A 20,669-nucleotide genomic window follows, 5' to 3' on the forward strand; every position below is an offset into this window, starting at 1 on the left:
AGCCACTACTGCCAATGTTCAAAAACAAATCTATTAGTCAACATTTTTGACGTACAGAGGGAGCTCAATATTGTCCCTGATAAAATATATATTTCAATCTTAAAGTAAAGTTAAATCGTAAAGATTGACTATTTCGAATTTTTTTTAAAGAAACCCTTAAATGCCAAAACTATTCTTTATCACAGTCCTGTAGGTGTTTTGTTGACTGCTCATGTTTGCCAACTATTCAAATTGATCAAGCAGCAACTGTCAGTGTCAAGTGATTTTGTATACGCAATCGGTAGTCCAACGGCTTAGTAAAATGCGAATTTTATGAATTAAATTTTATTTGCTTTCACAGGTGAGAATATTGATATCAATTTCCTTTATGTTTCAACTTCAATAGACACACGTATTATGCAGTATTGCCACGTAACTTCAAATCCCAATTGAAGAACCGCTTGTTTGACAGTCATTTATCGTTAGCCCGCGCCGCAACGCTCAAGATTTATTAACGCATTTAAAATTTTGGCTTGTTTTTCGTAGTGGATATAACACAGGGCTGAGTTTGAGACATCATAACTATTCCCGAAAAAGTGACTAGCTGCTCTAATCCCCCCTAAATGAGCCGAAGTAAGACTCAAAATTTATTCCAATCCGTATAGCCCGAGTGTCTGGAAGTTAGTGACCTTACTTGCTCAATACGTACGTTTTTTGCTTTCATTTATCAACTTCGTATCCTTCGCTAAATTGAAGGTCTTATTCTCCCAAGAACATGACTGACTTCTTACAAACAGCATAAGCTCACTGGCGTATCCTAGCTTGAAGGAACTCCCTGCTCCGGTGTCTTACAGCTCTTCTGATTAGTTTATGTCCAGCTTCAATTGTATAAAGATTCAACAAAAATTTTGCCCTAGCATAAGAAAGAGGTGAAAAAGTATAATTGAAAACGGTTTTCCCTAGTAGCTTCGCTGATCTGAGATGCAGTAACCTCTAGGAATAGCGAACAAAATAAAACAACCTGTTCGTTATTATGAACCTGTTCTGCTGCTTTCTTTTTCTTTAGCATTTGTCCCATTCACAAGCGCAGTCTACTTGTCGTGACCGGGTTCCCCATTTTATTTCCTCAAAGGCTTGATCTGGATACAGCCGCAAGGCTTTCAAATCCCCATCTAGCGTGTCAAGCCACCGTTGTTTCGGCAGGCCTTTTTTTGGTCGCTTACTATCGACTTGGATGTTCAGACCAATCTTGGCAAGTGAATTCTCGTTGGTGCGAATAACGTGGCCATACCATCAAAGATGCTTCTCGCAGTTTTTCCACATTCGGGGCAACCCCATATCGATCCTCATTTCGGATGTGTTCAAAGCGTATCACGCCACTAGTCCAAGGCAGCATCGTCGTCTCGATTAGCGCAACACGCCGTTCATTGGCTTTTATAGTCGGCCAACACTCAATACCATAGAGGGCAACAAAGCGAACGATATTGGAGTAAATTATAGATTTGAGACATGCGTTGATACGTCGATTACAAAGAAAATCAATTGTCATTCAGGTTGCACTAATGCGTGAAGCAATTTCGTCACGCAGTTCTCCAGTGGCAGATAACATTGACCCGAAATATATAAATCACTCAGTTCTGACAATGATAGTTTCATGTTTAATGAGATCAGGCGACAGAAATTCTGTTTTATTCAGATTCAATCTGAAACCGTGCTGCATCAGGTGATCATTCCATTTTTGGACAAGTTGCTCGAGATCATCCTTGCTAGGAGACGCCAGGAAAACATCATTTGCATAACGCATTGTATAGGGCACTGGACGTTGGGTATTCCATGTGGCAGTGTTCATAACAAGAATAAAGAAATGGGCAGATATATATATCCACGACACTTCGAACTTTACTCTTCGAATCCTGGTAGAGCAATTTAACACAGCACACAAGTTCTTCTGACAATAGGTGTCGTCGTAGAGCATACCAGATGAGTTCATGTGGCACACAGTCAAAGGCCTTATCTAGATCCAGAAGTGCAATGTAAAGAGGACGATGTTTCTCACGGGCTTTCTCCATGAGTAACCGCGCAATTTGTATTGCGTCAGTAGTTCCGCAGTTCTTGACAAACCCGACTTGATTCACGGTTATTTGAACAATGTCACGAATACGGTTGTCAGAAATGCATTCAAAAATCTTCACGGTATGAGAAGCAACCGGATCGGTCAGTAATTTGAACATTCTGCTAGATTACCTTTCTTTTTCCATATTGGAACCTGTCAGATGGTGTTCTACGTTCCTCAATAACCCGATTTAAGAGCTCACTGAACCATAGTGTTGGGTCTGGAACGTTTTCGAGAGCTTTTCATCGTCGAGAAACTTGTGGCCGAGGCGTTTCTTTTCAGAGACTTTCATTTCGATATCGTCATTCCAAGGCCAAATATCCCGGTTGATGAACCGCTTACCTGGCTTGGTAAACCCGAGAGTGGCATAGGCCGCTGGATGGTGTTTTGAACATGGTGGCACAATTATTCTACACTTGTAATGATTGGCAATCGTGTAAATGAGAACATTTTTTCTTTCATGAAATCGTCACCATTTAGTGCGTGGCGGGCCAGTGCGTTCCTCACTCTGTTTTATTGGTGGCTTGATTCGCTCGACAGCAATCGACGATCGATGTTGAGGTGCGTTCGTTTCATAGAGGACGGCTTTGCAGTCAGTGACGATGGTAAAATGTGGGCGTCATATGAGAATATAGTTGATTTGCGTTTGCCCACTATAAAATATAGAAAGACGAGACATTCGTTTGATGAACCATCTGCACTCCAAACTTCTTCCCCCGTGGTACCTGTTTCCGTCTGCCTTTTCACTCACATGACGGTTAAGGTCGCCCGCCATGATGACATATTCATCAGCAGGCACATTTCAGGTCTTTGTATCGAGAAGTTGCCAGAAGGCATCAGGTCGACCTGTCTATTGTGCGTATGCGGTGAAGAAGTGAATATTGCGATCAGCTGATATAATGGCGAGCTTCATTAGCCGGCCATCCAATCGCTCGATTTCTTTAATGGCATCACAGAAACCCTCAGAGATGGCAATGTCAACACCATATTGAGTGTATGGGCCACCAAAATAGGGAAATTTATAGTTATTTTTACCGCTTTCGTGTTCTATGGGGCAGCTTTTGCATTATCAATAACCAGTTTATATTTAAAAAACTTAGAACATTTTTTTTCTAGTATTTTTATTAAATCTACTTACCACATGCATTTATTTACCTTGCTAATTCTCATATATTTTTCCTAAAAATAATTTTGAAATGTTTAATTGCTAATTCATTATGTATGCAAAACAGCAATAATTTGCAACAGCATAAGCCACCTAAAAGGGTTCGTCATAGGTACTATATGCTGTATTATACTCATAATAGAAATTTCCCCTGCTTGTTGTAAAAGGCGACTAAAAGGGATAAACATTTGTGGGCTAGCAACCTACCAATTTCGAAACTCTACTGCTACGAAACGCCGACAATGCACAATTATGACCTGGAAAACGGGCCATGAATAGTTTCTGGAATGTGCGCACGCTCCTCGACAACGGTAACGAAGGTTCCCAGAATGCTCGCTTTCTTCAACTCGAGCGAGAATTCCAACGATATGGCTGAATTTCCTGGTCTTAACCGAAGTAAGATGCTGGGACTGTGGAAAGTACTCTTCTTCCTCTTGCAGCAATGTGCTTTTGTACATTCAGTACAAGCAGTAGCAGATGCGAATCCGGATAAAACTACACGCAGTGCAGGAGAGGCTTCCTAAAGGTAACATTGTGGCCGTCTTGGCGGCCGTAACGATAGTAGTGGAAGGTTTGTGAATTTCTCCAGCTCCTATCGCTTCGTCATTGGGACTATTATTCAAGCACAAAGCTTATCATAAGGCCGGTTGGGTTTCAACTAACCGACACCGTACGAGCAATCAGTTTGACCACCAGGAGTAGATGTGCGGAACAATAGAGGCGCTAACATCGCCTCAACAGGGATCAGCAGCTGATGGTCGGTTTCATTTATATGATCCAGCTATCACTCGTCAATGGAAGCATTGGACCGCCATCTCCTTTCTCGGGTGATACGTTGGTCGTTGGTCCCGAAAGGGTGTCAGGAGATTTGGCTGACCGCGGAATCTTGGAAGTAGATCAATGAACAGAAGGGATTGAAGGCTCTATTGACCGCTGCTAGTGATGGCGAGCTGATACCGTGTGAAATCCCGGGAAGTTCATCGTATTGTGCGCCGTGACAAAGGAAATTTGATATTGCACAGGTCAGAGGAGTGGAAGATGCCGTAGAATGCAATGATTTTTCAAGTGAATATCGCATCATGTGGTGGGAAATCTTTTGATTCGGCAGCTGAGGAAGTGGAAGGAACACTTCACCATGATTCTTAACCGTATCATTTCCGATGAAGTTCCTTTTTTGGATGAAATGGTTAGTCACCCTAACATACGGCAACGATAATCATTTCGGCATCAATGCACCCAAACGGAATAAAAGAGTTGGGCATGACGGTCTCCCCACAGGCTTATTTATCTCTGTATCTGTGGTGGAAGAAAGAGATTATCGTTAACATTTCAAAGAATGACACAAGTCTCGAGTGTAACAATGGGAGGGGTATCTGCGTGCTACTTGCTGCCGCAATGATAATAGCCAAAATAATTCTGGAAGGCATCAAAAACAGCTCGAAAGCTTGATCAACAGAGATCCAGCTGGTTCCCGCTCTGAATCTACCTGCATTGACCACATCAACGCCATACGGGACCTTTTCAAAGTGCGCGGAGTTTAGATCTTCGCTTCAGCTGCTCTTCATTTATTTCGAGAAGGAGGGAATTATCTGTTAAGCTCTACGCAGGAGGGGCAGTTCAGAGCAATTCATAACCACCCTAGATCCGTTTTTGCTCCCCTATCTAAAATCTGAAAATGTAGTTATCTCAGCACCAATATCAAGTTGAGACTGTTCTATCTGTGTTGCTATATTGTTGTGACATGTCGTCCTAAAAGCACTTGGCGCAGAACAGAAGATGAGGAGTCCAAGCTTCATGGCTCATTGATATACTGGATTTGCTTTGGGCTTTTGTAGTGCGAACTAGAAGAAAGTGTTCGTAGTATCGAACTTTATCTACTGGATATTGAGATGAAATTTATTTCCAGGAATAGATTTCATATAGAAGCATTATCATGATTTTGAAATAGAACACAAAAACATGTTGAATATGGGGCACATCAGGTGCCCTTACGCCCATTGTTGGCAGTTTCTGGTAATGTTTTCCATCTCACCAGGATTCCTAGGAAGTGGAGTTTAAAGGGGCGCTCCCCATACATGCAAAGGAGCGATTTAAAATTTTTTTTCATCGGATATAGTCATGTAGGGTATCACATGAAAGGTCTCGATTAATACTTTCCGAAACTGACATTAGTTATGGTGTGAATTGCAAAGTGCGTGAGTAAAGAGTCAAAATGCGCGCACTTGAAGTGAGACAGGACTCATTTTCGGAAACTACCCAACCCAAAAATCAGAAAAGTGCGCTTAGATCAAATCTAGGCCTCAAAATATGTCCCATTTCGATATCTGCTCAAATAAACTTACTAATAGTATATTACCAACTTTTAGAAATTTACTGAAAACCCCCCTTAAATCCATCCTGGGACCCTGATAGCTGATAGATAGCATTGGCCCTGGATATTTAAATCGTTCAGTTCTGGGCAGCTTACTGCCATTAGCAGAACCGAGCAATTTAAATATCTCGAGTCAATGCTATCAGCCAATGGAGAACTGCGTTATGCTCCTCACATAAAGAACACATAACACCTTTTATACCTGAAGCGTTCAGCTTCCGGTTTCCCGACTTGTTTTTTAAATCGAGTCGAAATTGTTCGAGATATTTTGGTTTTGGTTCGATTTCGCACCACATATTATCATTATTTGAGCCGACTCTCATGTTTATGGGTGTTCAATATTACGGTTACGGTTACGGAAATTCATCATTGCAAATACGGCGCGATGGTTGAGGGGGTAGAGCGTCAGCCTCTCAATCTCGCCGCTCTGGGTTCGACTCCCAGTCGTCAGGGTGTTTATGTTCGTCTCGTGTTTGGCTCGCTGCTGTGAGCCTATCACTTACACAGCCTTAAGTGTATTGATAGTCAAACTAAAGTACAATCTGACCCCTGTGGATGCCCTATATTCCACCAAGGAGTAAACAGAAAACATTAAATACCAATGGAGATGTTTGTGATTATATCTAATATGATAGATTTTTGAGCCAATACTGGTGGTGGCATTGAAAATTGCACCATTATTTTGAGTACATCCACATATGTCCCTCGTAGCCACTAAACGACACTTTATTTCAGTTATTACTTAATTGAATTAGTGAAAACGATAATAGCAGCTATGTACTTATGATTACAAAATGAGAGTTAAGAATCAGTTCAACATCTCCAACAGAAAAGAACAGATGCTCCATTTCACGATACCAATTTGTGCTACCTAAATTGCGCGGCTATGATCAGTATCAGTATAAGTGGATCAGGAGCAAAAATCGACCTTCTCTTTTCCGATAAAGCTTCAAGATGTTCTTTCTCGCCTGTTATTTCTTTATTTCATCGTTTTCTACATTCGTCACTACTACCTTGATCTACTATAACTTTGCCAATAATGGTGGGGTTTCGACCAACTTATTCTGTTCTGTTGTATTTCAACTTTCGCTTTGTGGGAGTATTTTTGGATGTTATTCTTTGAAATTTTAACAACTTTTCTTAGAACTCGTTTCACCGTCATTTTAAGTTGAGTGGATGAAACTATTCTAGCATCTATCCAGCGATACTAAAGGAGCGAATAAAGCACTTAGAGCAACTTCTACGTGGATGTCTTGCTCAAGGCTTTATGCCTTCCTCTTGGGAGAAGATTAAGATAATCTTCATAACTAAGCCTGGGAAAGATGACTATCCAAATAACTTCAAACATTGAAGGAGTGTTTGACTCTCCACTCTCCCAAAAGCTCTGTGATGCCGCCAAAGTACATGGTATTAATAAAACTTTAATTAAATGGATCTATGCTATGCTATGGCAGAGACTGCTATCTGCTCAAATGGGTGGAGGGTATGCGGATGATGTGGCTGTGCTAGTTGTTAGTTGAGATCTCGGAACGGCGTGTAGGAATATACAACGTGTCGTTGATTTGCTTGACCATTGGGGCCTCAGGCATGGACCGTCAGTAAATCCGAATAAAAACTCAATGGTATTATTTATAAAAAGGAGGAAATTGCAGGGCCTTGGCTTTTCAGAAATTAGGGCTGCAACCTTCCAACTCTCCGAATAAATGAAATATCTGGGAGTTATTACAGATAATAATCTTCTTTGAAGCAAGCATGTAAAGTAAAAATGAAACGAGCTTTGCTCCGAAGTGGAGGCTTAGGCTTCAAGTAGTAATGCGGATATATTTTGCTATCATTGGGCCAACGTTCGCTTATGCCTCCGTATTGCGATGGGGTAAGATGAAACAAAGGAGTTTCCGCTGTAAACTAGCCACACTACAAAGAACTGTGCGTCTGGGTGGCACGAACACGACATCCGGCGTATATTTAAATGAATTACTCAATTTGCAACCCTTTGGTTTGTTTATTCATAGCACTGCAATGAGAGCAGTTCATAGATTAATTTGATTAGATCTATGAGGGAACAATGGACACGAGGGCACAGCATTGAAAGAGTTATTAGGAAAATTGAATCCAGTTTTCGCAATGCCTTCAGTTTCTCGGATGTATATCATGAAGTTATCTTGAAACGAAGAGAAAACTGGATGAACCAAAGGAAGGCATGCCAGGATATACCGGTAGCAGTGTTCTGGAGTCTGGAGTCAACCTCTCGAATGAAAACCAGCAGTAGGCTTGGAATAATATACAACGGTCCTGGATGACTGACGAGCAATCTGCAGCAATAGTCAAGCTGCATTTAAGAAGTTGAGCAGTCCTTTGATCAATTAAAAAATCGTTCAGGAATATAGAAATGGATTGAACGCTGTTTCTAGATTCAATACGGTAGAACAACTCTGGGAACTCGGTCATTGTGGTACAGAGGGAAATGAACTCTGGGATGCTTTAGCAGGAGACGGTTCAATTTGCCCCATATCCGGACCGGAACCAGCAATTGGGATGTCAATAGCATTGGCTAATTCTGACATCAAAAACTGGGAACAAGCTTCCCATAATGATAGGTGCCTGAACCTTAATGCTACTAAACACATCAAACTTTTCCTATCAGAACAAAACAAGCATACGGCAAAGTTTATCCTGTCCGACGTGGATATAAAGTTTGGTGCAGAATGTGGAAAGCCGCTACCATTGTTTCTCAAAGGCTCCAAGTCTTCATTAGCATCTGTTTTCGCCTTTTCATCGGTGCACTCTGGCCTGAGGAAATCTCGAACGATGAGCTGAATCTATATCAAGTGGATAGGTCACACTTTTAGAAATTTGATAGGTCCCGAAACTTGTGTTAGTGTAGGATAAAATTTTATTGGTAGGTGTTTTTCTTCTGGCAGGTAAAGTTCATAGGATGCTTGTATCATACAAGTTTATTTCAACCAAATTAGCAGTATGAGTGGCAAAAAGAACACCTTAACTCTCGATATTTAATTTGATATTTTAAAATGATACTATGCACGGGCTAAAGCTGCGGGCATCACAAAAGATCGCAATTTAGCTCTGCAGTTCTGTCTGGCAGATGCTCTTAAAGTACTAGTGCACCTCCACCTCCTCCCTCTAGACCTCGGAAGGTCACGGTTAAATCTCACATATGCCAAAGGGATTTCTATCGTAACTGAAAGTCGGATACCAGTGAAAGAGTACCTGAACCAAATCAGGATAATAATCACGGGCGGGCACGATGCTGACCACATTGCCTCCTAGTGTACTGTTACGATCTTGAATGAAGTCTCCTAAATTAGTTCAAGGCCCAGACCCAATTGGATTATCGCACCAACGATTATTATCATTATCACATTACCATCACTCAGCGTGATCCAACATCAAATTATTACGCCTCAATACCCAAAGTGATGACAGCACGATTCCTATGATAATAGGTGTTACTAAACATCGCAGAGTAATACTAAAATGAATCGTTCAATTCATCAAACCATTCTTCATAGTACAATTCGCAGAGGCGACTGTCGGGTGCGACTTTGTAATATCACTATTTTAAAAAAGTGATGTGACATCACATCTCCTACTAAGGTGATGGTTTGCACCTCTCTACTTTCTATACCACATAACGGGACAGATTGTAAGTTGTTGCGGGTCTATAACGCCCAATTAAGAATGTTTACGTTAGAATGTTCACTCACACTAATTGATTTGAAAGTGAAGGTGACTTCTGCTTACACAATTCTAAATCGCACCATGTGTGGTTAAACTTTAATCATCCATGAAATGACAATTTACCATGATGTTCAGGAACATACTACACCCAACTAGAGAATATATAATTGTAGTGCTCATTATCATTCAAAATATCCTTGTTCTTCTTCTATGGCGCTACAGTCTAGTCCACTGAAGTCCGCAATGTTATAGCGAAATTAATTTAATCTAGTACAATTGCTGCAAACTACTGACCTGGATAATGAGAAGAATATGGAGTACAAACAAAGGGATATTCCGCAATGCAAAGACAATCATTAAAGGCGTACAAGCCTGACATCAAAAATAAATCCCTGAACGAGAGCGCTTCACCTATTTCTTCCTTCATTATGTGGTGACTTATGACAGCATTAACAAACAGAGAGTCTTCAGCTATTATCAGTATGCGTCGTCGCAAAGTCCATATGGACTACAATAAACTGCCGGTTTAGAAGATTTTGAAGACCACAAGTGGAGTCCGTTGTGCTTTGTGTTCGAGATTGGTAGAGCACTTCCTTGAACACCTCGATTGGGGAGACGACATCCTCTGGCCTCGTTATCATGTCGTTCACCTTTGTTCAAGTGGCTATACATTTGGCCAAAGAGACGAGAAGTACACACATTTTCCGATATTAAATACCTATTCCACATAACAGCCTAATATAATTTTTTTCCTGGGAACAAATAAAGTAGATGATACAAAGCATTTTTTAAAAAGTATATTTTCTTATGAGTTAAAATAGTTTGCAATCAGTTAACGATAAAGTCTTATTTTTTGTCGGGATTAACAATCGTAGGCTTGATTATAAACTTCCTGCGATCAGCACGGGCAATCTGAAATTTAGAAAGACGTGCATTAATAATTTAATGCTTTATGTCTAGCACATAAAATGTTAGCAACAAAGCATGATAATGCGAACGGTGGAGTTAACTTTAGTGTAAGCGGAATATTTTGTGTAAGCCCACAAGCAGGTAAATTATAGCAGCATTTATGATATCATCAAAAGTAATTATTTTCGTCTTCTTTTTGTTTTACCCATAACATTTACAAGAACAAACTAATGGGAGGTCAGCATTAAAATGAACAAAGCATTCAACATTTCAAGCAATTGCCTGTCCGCAGATTATAAGAAGTGAAAATACACGATTGAATAATAAAACTTATTAAAGGGATGTCTACTAATTGCTTTATTTCCCATAATGATACACTCACATAACCGATGCCTTGGAGTAGTATAGCTATTTGTTTTATCCCTTATGCTCCATGTTCCAGGTTTGCAGTGCATATTTTTTCGAATACCAATGCGGGCGGAAAATTTTCTGGTTTATAATTAATTTTTAGATAACCCAAGAGATATCCTTCATGCAGTTAGATAATTATGTACAGATTAATATTGCCTCATCTGCTTAATGAGAATTTCTATTTGTTTAGCGGAAAATCAGAAGGGTGTAAGCGTAACACTTCTCGATGGCGCACTCCACATCTTTCGTTATTTTTCGCAAATCAGGAAATATAAAGTAGAACTCCTCCACCGAAATTCAAGTTATGGTTATTCCCCAATTCTCTCTATATGAATGAAAATCCATTTATACTCACACAAATGTAGTCGCATAAAATTTCTCATCCCATCTATTTCTATACAGTTAGTAATTGTAAATGCAAGTTTATTTTTTACTGATATTCTGTTCATAATTTATATAAAAACTAAACTAAGGGAATGAACAAATTTTAATCATTCGTGGGTATAGTTTTTATGTATGTATGTATGCTTTGTAAACCCAATTTAATAGTCTATCTAAAAAAGAAGAAGAAAATACATTTCAAATCATATTTGCATCATGAGAGTGAGGTACTCAAAATAAAGTGTAGTGTTTTGAAACCTTAATACAAAATCATACGAAAAAAGTAGTTACCGGTGAGCAACCGCAAATGTTTTCATCGTAAAATGTTCCTGTTGTACATTCATGCACCTGTTTACATCGACATAGACAGTTTTCTGGGTCCCAAATGCGGTCAATTGTCTATTAAAAATAAAGAAATTCCGTTTTCATTAAAAAATATATTTTTAGTGAAAGACACATTCACTTACGCCCAAACATTTCTCCCTGTCCTCGTAATTTGTGCAAGAACATAAACATTGCGACTCGATATATTTTTGAAACGAATTACAGTCCTGGAAAATAGATAACATTCTATTTACTTCAAATAATAAAATAATATACTTTCAGTTCTTATTGAACATTAACTGATTTATTAAAAAGTCTGCGAAAATTTTAAATTTCAAATAAAAAAACAATAGTTCAGACGACCAATTATCATATATTTAGAACCTTTTGTCATGCCCATGCGAACAAACTCAATACATTTTTCCATTCAGTAATTCTCAAAAGGATCATTTGTTACTTCAGGAGTAACTGCCGATAACGCTTTCGTTACTTTCGAACATCTTTGAATAATACTAGTCAGTATTTTAGAGTACACAACAGTCATTCTCGTATGATTTGTTTTGAAGCCAAATAGGTTTTTTTAAATATTATTAAAACCCCAAATATAATATGAGTATTTTATTAAGTTCTTATTTCCATATTTGCGGAACTTATCATCATCATCAACGGCGCAACAACCGGTATCCGCTCTAGGCCTGCCTTAATAAGGGACTCCAGACATCCCGGTTTTGCGCCGAGGTACACCAATTCGATATCCCTAAAAGCTATCTGGCGTCCTGACCTACGCCATCGCTCCATGTTAGGCAGGGTCTGCCTCGTCTCCTTTTTCCACCATAGATATTGCACTTATAGACTTTCCGGGCTGGATTATCCGAACGCGGCCAAAAGTTCGCAATTTTGCTTGCTAAGAACCCAAGTTTCCGAGGAATACATGAGGACTGGGAAGATCATAGTCTTGTACAGTAGGAGCTTTGACCCTATGGTGAGACGTTTCGAGCGGAACAGTCTTTGTAAGCTGAAATAGGCTCTGTTGGCTGACAACAACCGTGCGCGGATTTCATCATCGTAGCTATTATCGGTTGTGATTTTCAACCCTAGATAGGAAAAATTGTCAACGGTCTCAAAGTTGTATTCTCCTATCCTTATTCTTCTTCGTGTTTGACCAGTGCGGTTTGATGTTGTTGGTTGATTTGTCCTCGGTGCTGACGTTGCCACCATATACTTTGTCTTTCCTTCAATGGTGTTGAGAGTGATCCTGCTGCTTTTATCTGGCCTCGCACATTGGTCAGGGTCAGCCTAGTCAGTCTTATCAATTTCGGCGGGATGCCGAATTCTCTCATGGCCGTGTACAGTTTTACCCTGGCTATGCTATCATAGGCGGCTTTAAAGTCGATGAATATAACTGGTGTCCATATTCCAACAGTTTTTCCATCGCTTGCGCAGAGAGAAAATCTGATCTGTTGCTGATTTGCCTAGAGTGAAGCGGAACCGATTATTGGGTGTTTTCAGCTCTCTCAACTGGACAATCCTCATATAAGGTTTTAAACATTTCAATTTTAGACACTGATAATTTTTCGTCTTAGCTTAACTAATAAAAAGTTTGCTTACCGAAGCTTTCTTGCGACAACTGCATCTGCACCGCTTATGTTGCTCCACTACAACGAGTGCCTTATTTTCGTGTACGAACTTTCCACCACCCACGTATTTTTCTTTAATAACCTAAGTAAATATTTTTTAAATCGTGTTTTGCTGATCAATTGATACTACCTCAAAAGTTATTTGTTCAGTTTCAATAGGTTGACATGCCAACTGTGCATGATTGCAGCATCCACCACACCGCTTTACCCTAGTACACGACGGAATGTATATAACATTACTTGCATGTGGTTCATCCGGTTGAAGCCTAACAATTGTATCACTGGGTATACAAACAGCTGGAACTGGTCTTCTGCCAATACCTTATTTGAAATACGAAATATTAATTCACAACACGCATATGCCGATGCGACATTTGAACAAAATACTTACTTCGTTGCAGAACGTCTACATCACCTAAAATAAATAATATAAATACCGATCAATTTTCATCACAAGATTAAAATAAGAAAAGCTTAACAAGATGGACTAATAACTATTACTAAACTTGCAAATACAAGAAAATAGAAATGTGCCTCACAAAAAAGGATTCTACCAAAACAACATAAATATTGCAAAAAATACTCTCAAATGGGTAAACGACAATTGTATCCACATACTACTATATATTATGGAAAGATTAAAAACATTAAGAACCAGTCGAAAATGCGAAATTTTGGGTGCACAACCTTTTCAGTAATGTTTAACAAACAAATAGAAACGCACAGATATATTTTAATAAGTCCTTCCCTAATCGGATGAGAACTAATACAGTGGGAGTCCGGCTGTTCACTTAAATATGATACTCATTCGATGATGTTTTACGAAAAGTCAAAATTTGTTAATACATAATAGCATGGCTTCAACCTTTTCAATACTGTGGCCTATATTATGATTTATGTCCCTGTGATATTTTGTACTTCAATAAGCAGCTAAAATATTAAAATTGTTAACTTCATTTAAATAGCTATCAAATGCATATGGCTGCTATTCACACCTAGGTGTCATCATTTACGATTCGTTTAAATGCGCTTCAATTAACCCCAGGGCTCCCTGAGACTCCCGCACTCGTCCTTTACTGTTCTGCGCCAAGTGCCCTTGGGGCGACTCACTTGTCGGCCATCTTTGGCGAGCATGGCGTAGCGAGTAATGGAATTGTTAATAATAATAATAATAATCGTTGGCACAACAATCCATATTAGATCAGGACCTTGAAGTGTGTTAGAGCACTTCGTTCAAGACCGTAATAGTACACTAGAGTAGACTGTAGGAGGCAATATGGTCAGAAATTGCACTCGCCCTAGATTATCATATTACCCTGATTTGACTCGACAAGTTCTTTCTTCGAAATAGTATCAAGCAGACACGCCACATAGGCTTGGAATTTCTGAATGATAGTAAGGATCACTTTCAATGTGCTATCCCCATGCAACAGCACAGAACAGACTCAACTTGATCATGGTGTTGTGATAATTGAATTTTGAGATTTTAGATAAAGCAGTGAAAGCGGATCTAGCGCTGTTAATGCATCGACGGGCATCCAGTTCGGTACCACTGCCGTCAAAAACCACACTTCCTAGAAATACAAATTAATCGAAGCCTTCGAGACTCTGCCCATTAATGCAGATAAGGAGAGCATGATGATCCGTCAGACTGAGAACTTTGATTTTGTTTTGCGTAGAGCACGCCAAATACTCCTCTTGCTCACGCTGTCGAAAGCCTTCTCGAGATCGATGAAGAGCAGGTAAAGCGAAGATGTAAACTCTGCCCACTATTACAAAATGATCCGTAAAGTGTAGCTACGGCCAATGAAGAAGAATTCAAAACGAAACTAACCTGTTCTACCAGTCAAACTTTCAAGATGCTCTCTGATGCGTCCCAAGATTATTTCAGCTATTATATTTGCGATGGTAGGGAATACGCAGACATCCTTCCAATTGTCACATTCAAAATGGGTGCCCACGGTCTGTATTCGGAGTGTGTTCCTGCGTAGCCCCTTTGATGGCGGTCCAATGCTCATCGACATTTCCTGGGGGGTTAGTCAAGGTTCTACCGTCCGACCAGCAAAATAGCTTTCCCACTTGTGAACGACCACTGGATCGATTTTGAACTTGAGGTCGCAGCTCTCCAGCCCTACTGCAGACATAACACGCGACGACAAGACAGTTCTTAAATCTAATACTGATCGCAAAGTGATTAATCTGATTGCTCGTATGGTGTCGGTTAGTTGAAATTTGGCAAGTTGTACTCGAAAAATGTGCCACTAATGACGAGGTGGTGGAAGTTGCAGAAATTCACATACTTGGCACCATTATCGTGACGGTCATCAAGACAGTTTTTTCCCATCACACGACCAAGCATGTTGTTTTCAGGGCCCACTTTTCCATTCAGATTATTCATCACCATCTCAATGTCACCTTTAGGAAGCTCCTCCTGAAGTACATGTATCTTTATATGCTCGAAGAAAGCATTCTTCTCTGGATTCGCGCTTGCTACCTATACTTGATTTTACAGAGTACAAAAGCACATTGTCGCAGAGGGGAGAGAAGTACTCTTTAGAATCCCATCATCTTATTTCGCTTAGGCCCAGAATCTCCAGCTTATATCGTTGGAATTTTCGCTCGATACCGTTGTTAAGAAGCGTACGCGTATTTCAAAAATCAATCATAATCCATAGCCAAAGATCGTACCCGTAAGGTAAATCTCTATCTGAGGCGTTATTGACGTTTCGGTAGCAGTATAGTCTCGAAATTTGCAGATCACGAGCCCACAAGTCTCCATCCCTTTTAGTCGCCTTTTAGGACAAGCATGGAAGACTTTGAGTCTATTCTTAAGCCCCAACTTAAAGGTAGTTCATTGAGTAGATATAAAAGAGGATTTATTTTGAGGTCTGGAATTTACGTACGGTCACCATCAGATTTTTCAGTTGGTTAGGTTTTGAAAATTAATTCTATCTTTCTTCACGTTTGTATATTTTAACGCCTATACTTCTCTATTTCGTAGCAAATGTCAAATCTAAGACCTATTTCGTAAAGTACTAATTGAGACCTATCATTTGATAGCTATATTCAGAGAAACAAATATTTCCAACCTCTCTTCGTTTGTAGCAGCCATCCTCCCTTTAAATCCCAAATCCCAGACATCATGTCATTCATTGGATTCCACAGTATGTCTGCCGTTTTTGAGAAAAAAAGCTGTGCCAGACATACGATAAAGACGATTTGAATAAGTTTTTACTTTCATACAAAAGGCATGATGAACAATAAAAACTAATAAGGAAATATATATATAGTTGCGAGAGAGGCGTCTTCGATGGTATGGTCACGCAATTCGTGCAAACGAGAATTCACTTGCAAAGATTGGTCTGAACATCGAAGTCGATGATAAACGACCAAAAGGCAGACCTAAGCAACGGTGGTTTGATACGCTGGATGGGGATTTGAAAGCCTCGAGATTGCACCCAGATCAGGCATTCGATAGAGCCAAATGGCGAAGCCGATCACGACGAGCCGACCCCGCTTGTGAACGGGACAAAGGGTGAAGAAAAAGAAGATTTTAATGCGTAAATATCATAGGAGGTGCATCAGGATATTTTCAGATTGGGTCAGTTGGGTAGTTTCTGAAAATCAACGTGCAATTTTAATCCTCTATACTCCTCATTTACTATTAACGTGGCGAAGGCCAGGTATCAAGGATGCCACCAGTAAACTTGCATTTATTCACAGTTCTAGCATTAATAGGTGGAACAGTTCCGAATAATTCAATGTGACGGACAGAGCCAAAGAGAGGGATACACACGGGGTCCAATAGACCCCAATAACTTCAAGCAGCTGCCACTTTCTAAATACTTATAATTCAAGTCTAAAAAACATGTCAACGAATTCTATGATCTTTTAAAAATATTCTAAAATAGTTTTAAAACTTACAGTCCACAACTGTCAAAACAATGGTTAAAGTGAATTCAGTTCAATTTCTTCATTGAATAACTTTTATTATTTGCGCTTTTAACTTCTATTACAACCTATTGTGTAAGTAAGTGCTCACCACAAAAAGTGTCAGAATTATAAAATAAGTTCAAATAATAGGCTCACATATATTGCACTGCCACAAGTACAATCGAACTTTGTGAAAAAACATGCTTTCAGTTCACCGGAAATCTGAAAACTTGAATTTATCGGACATATGTACTCTCGATTCCCTCATCGACGTTTTTGTTATTTTATCATGCATTATGATCTTTGCAGAAATGAAAGATGGAAATAGGAGAAGACAACGTTCTCAGACAATTCACCAGGCTTTGCAACACCGACTTCGCTCTTCTACAACATTATCTGGCATCAAATGCAGTTCTAGAGTGGTTTGGCCGAACCATACGTGGACGTACGAACATTTGTGCTTACTACCGGTAATCATTGTGTTTTCCCCGCATGATTCACACTCAATCAAATTAATTATAAATTCCCGATACGAAAGTTGTTAAATAATTTCAAGAATGAAGTAGCATGTGGACGATAGTTTGATAATAAACAAAAGCAAATGTTGAATATTAATTTGAAGTGCTTTTATGGAGTTTCTCATATATATTATATTTTTAAATTATAGATACGACCTCTGCCAACAATACGAACATGACTTTGAGAAGGCTGAAAAATGTCCGGCATTCGAATGCAAACCATCACATATGCAAACGTGAGTAAAAAAATATATATACAAACAGATGTTAGTGGCTAGCAGTATTAACTTAAAAGCTACAATGTTGATAAAAAAATTGAATAATACTCTGTATCTGCCTAGGTTCCTTTTTTGGAGAAATTGTAGACTTCGCTGATGCGATATTGTATTTTCTTCCTGAAGAAGTTATATGGTTTTAACCATAAGGGAGCATGAAGTCTTCCAATTACCAGACTAGTTTCTGTCAATGACGATTTCTAACGATATAAGAAGGGACTTCTTCCAAAATAATTTGGGGTTTAGTAACAAAAAAAAGTAGAGCACCTGCAAATTTATTCTGGGATTTCTTCGGCTGTAATGGGTTGAATTTAATTGTGCTTGAGTAACAATTGGAGGTTTGAAATAAAATCCCAAAATCACTTCGCTGGATTAATTGCGAAGTTTGGCTAAATTATATGATTTATGAAGCACGACGAAGTCAATAAAGTAAAGCAATTTGAGTTTGCACAGAAATCCCTTTTTTAAGATCGAACATTTTAGGGTAATTTACTCTTTCTTGAGCCTAAATGTAATGTATTTTCCATGTATGGAAAAGTTAAAAGCTGGGAGAAAGTCTTACACAAAACTAGAGCCGAAAAATCAAAAAACATTATAAAATCGGGCGAGGGAATTGTATGATGTTGAACTGTTATGGAGTTGACGGCGTTGAATAATTTGGTTTTCGTGGAGGGGAATATGGATGCGAATACGTACATAAAATTTAAAAAAAAATCATGCTAGCCCAGAGAAATTGGGTATTTGCCAAACATGCAAAATATACTAAAACAATGACTCGCAACATAAAGTGCGGAAGCCACGCCTTTGCTTATTGTTCAATTGTCTGAAGGTAAACGAAACTCCTCTACAATCCTCAGATTGCAATATTATTGAGAACCTGCGGAATTACGTTGATGATTGACTTCGCGGACGTTCCATTTGAATTTATGGAACGTGTTATCGAACAATCGAAAACAATCCAGTCAAATATGTCCGATATCTGATCAAATCTATGACCCGAAAAGTGAAGATTGTATTCTTATATGAAGAATTAACTAGTATTTTTTTTTTTTTGATTTTTATATATTACGATTTTTTAACTCTTAACAGATTTAAATTTCCCCTGTGAAAGTAGAGTTTCTTTTGTAATTTGTTCTTAGTAAGGGTTTTATTTTATCCTTTTTCGTTAAATTTCTTCGCATTGTATCCAATAGGCTATACGTTACGTTACTGAAAAAATGCATAAAACTCCTTTTCCACCTTTCTGAACATATATAATTCTTACAACCTGCTGAAGGTAGATCGATTTACCTAATCAACCTGTTGAGTAAAATTATCTTTATCAATCGGACTTCAAATTACTCCTTATTCAGCGCCACTACCTTCCCCCAGTTGTAGTTGTCCGTTAATTACAATAGGTTTTTCTCTGATTTCGTTTTCCACGGAGCACAAGACCTGAGCACCCTGTTTATCCTATCGAAGCAATGAAAAACAATCCAGCGCTAAATTTTATTATAATGAAAATTACATACGATTTAGACACTAGGTCGATGCCCCATACTGAAAGGAGTAAGTAGGGGACATACCATATATGTCCGAATATCTGGAGCCTTTCCAGTGATGGAACAAGTGGAAATCACACAGCGACAGATGTGAACTGTATGTGCATTCAAAACCTCAATATTTCCCTGCCATTCTTTGCTTATCTGATTGCTCTCAGGAATGTAATGTTGCGACCAAGTCAGTATTGCCTGTCCTGCCCCTTCTGAGTAGGAGTGTTCTTTCTGACATGACATTGTCATGTATTGTGGATCTGCCCTTTTATAAGATTGCCCGCTCGAACTTATAGTTTATATTTCAATAGCCATCACATATATTAAAGAAGGGAAGCCAGTTATCTACCAAAGCGTCTACATCTTTCTTGTTAAAATGACCGAGTTCGACAAAATAATATTGTATATTGATAATTTATTTTTTTTCCAGGAGAATAGTTGCCGCAATCGACAAGGTAAATTCTCAGATTGAAAGCCAATCACTAACAATTGATACTCTGACGTCAACCCCTCTTCAAAGAATTGTAACCCCTACTTTACCGAAGGTAGGGAAGGAAAAAATATTTATAACAACTCCAGAAATTTCACCAACGTTCTCTACATCACTTCCCGAAGATAATACGACGCCACCGCAGAATATAACAAGGCATGGTGAACAAGAAGATGAAGCACCACCTACCAAGAAAACCAGATTTGACAACAGTTTAGATTGTGCAGGTGATGCAGGTCCTTCAAAGAAAAAAAAATATATGCAAAAATTTACTGACAAATCGGACTGTGATACGAAAAAACTAAGTCTCCCAGAAGTTGGCCATGGCGATGGTATGTTGTCCTCCCAAGAAATTCAGGACATGCAGTTATCCGATACTGGTTATTCGGATTTGATGTATTTCGAATCAGTTGGATTCTTACGCTCCCAAAACAAATCTAAATACCATGGAATATCGAACGCACAAACTTCGAGTGGTAACAACTCTTCATCACCAGTAACAAGTTCTAGTTTACCTAATGATCTCACAAATATGCCGCATATGCGGAAAACTAAATTGAAATTATCCTATCGAATACGACGTCATGACAATCAATTGCAAATCGCATTAATCATCTACGAACATTTATCACGTAATCCCGCTTCACGACGGAATTTGCTTCAAGAATTTCAAAAGACTACTGATGACAATGGCATTCCAAATACGAAACCTGGCGTATCTCAGTCAGCTAAAAAACCGATGAAATCATTAAAAAGATCACTAAGATTATTTTAAATGCGATGGGCAAGAACATGATTTTATATAGTCGATTAAAATCTAATGTGGACTGTTAAATATGTGATTTTTATATAAAGTACATTTTTATGAACAGTTGATATTGTTTCACAAAAAAATGACAATAAATGAGTATTTTTAAGAATGTTTTAAAATG

At 38.9% G+C, this 20,669-nt stretch overlaps 2 protein-coding genes across 6 annotated transcripts in view; one reads left to right on the forward strand and one right to left on the reverse strand.

Annotated features, from left to right (window-relative positions):
- The first annotated feature begins 229 nt into the window (after window positions 1–229).
- On the forward strand, window positions 230–20,665 carry LOC119657164. Of its 2 annotated transcripts, none has more exons than XM_038063947.1 (4): window positions 230–340; window positions 17,232–17,392; window positions 17,590–17,676; window positions 19,678–20,665. In XM_038063947.1, the coding sequence occupies exons 2-4, from the start codon at window positions 17,241–17,243 to the stop codon at window positions 20,510–20,512; spliced, it is 1,074 nt and encodes a 357-aa protein (XP_037919875.1). In that variant the 5' UTR covers window positions 230–340; window positions 17,232–17,240; the 3' UTR covers window positions 20,513–20,665. The 2 variants fall into 2 exon arrangements, with proteins under 2 accessions (XP_037919875.1, XP_037919876.1); XM_038063948.1 differs by having other exon boundaries at window positions 17,232–17,367.
- The window catches only part of LOC119657165 (vascular endothelial growth factor D), a 38,279-nt gene continuing 27,719 nt past the window's right edge, over window positions 10,110–20,669 (reverse strand). For 3 of the 4 annotated variants that reach the window (XM_038063951.1, XM_038063949.1, XM_038063950.1), the window contains exons 4-9: window positions 13,381–13,404; window positions 13,120–13,310; window positions 12,961–13,071; window positions 11,496–11,579; window positions 11,320–11,427; window positions 10,110–10,239 (exon numbers count right to left, since the gene is read on the reverse strand). In XM_038063951.1, coding sequence (XP_037919879.1) covers window positions 10,174–10,239; window positions 11,320–11,427; window positions 11,496–11,579; window positions 12,961–13,071; window positions 13,120–13,310; window positions 13,381–13,404 — 584 coding nt within the window. In that variant the 3' untranslated portion in view covers window positions 10,110–10,173. Of the gene's footprint in view, window positions 10,240–11,002; window positions 11,202–11,319; window positions 11,428–11,495; window positions 11,580–12,960; window positions 13,072–13,119; window positions 13,311–13,380; window positions 13,405–20,669 lie in introns of all 4 variants that reach the window. The other variant, XR_005250119.1, reaches the window with a different exon arrangement.

Source organism: Hermetia illucens, chromosome 5, assembly GCF_905115235.1.
Source record: "Hermetia illucens chromosome 5, iHerIll2.2.curated.20191125, whole genome shotgun sequence".
Taxonomy (NCBI): Eukaryota; Metazoa; Arthropoda; class Insecta; order Diptera; family Stratiomyidae; genus Hermetia; species Hermetia illucens.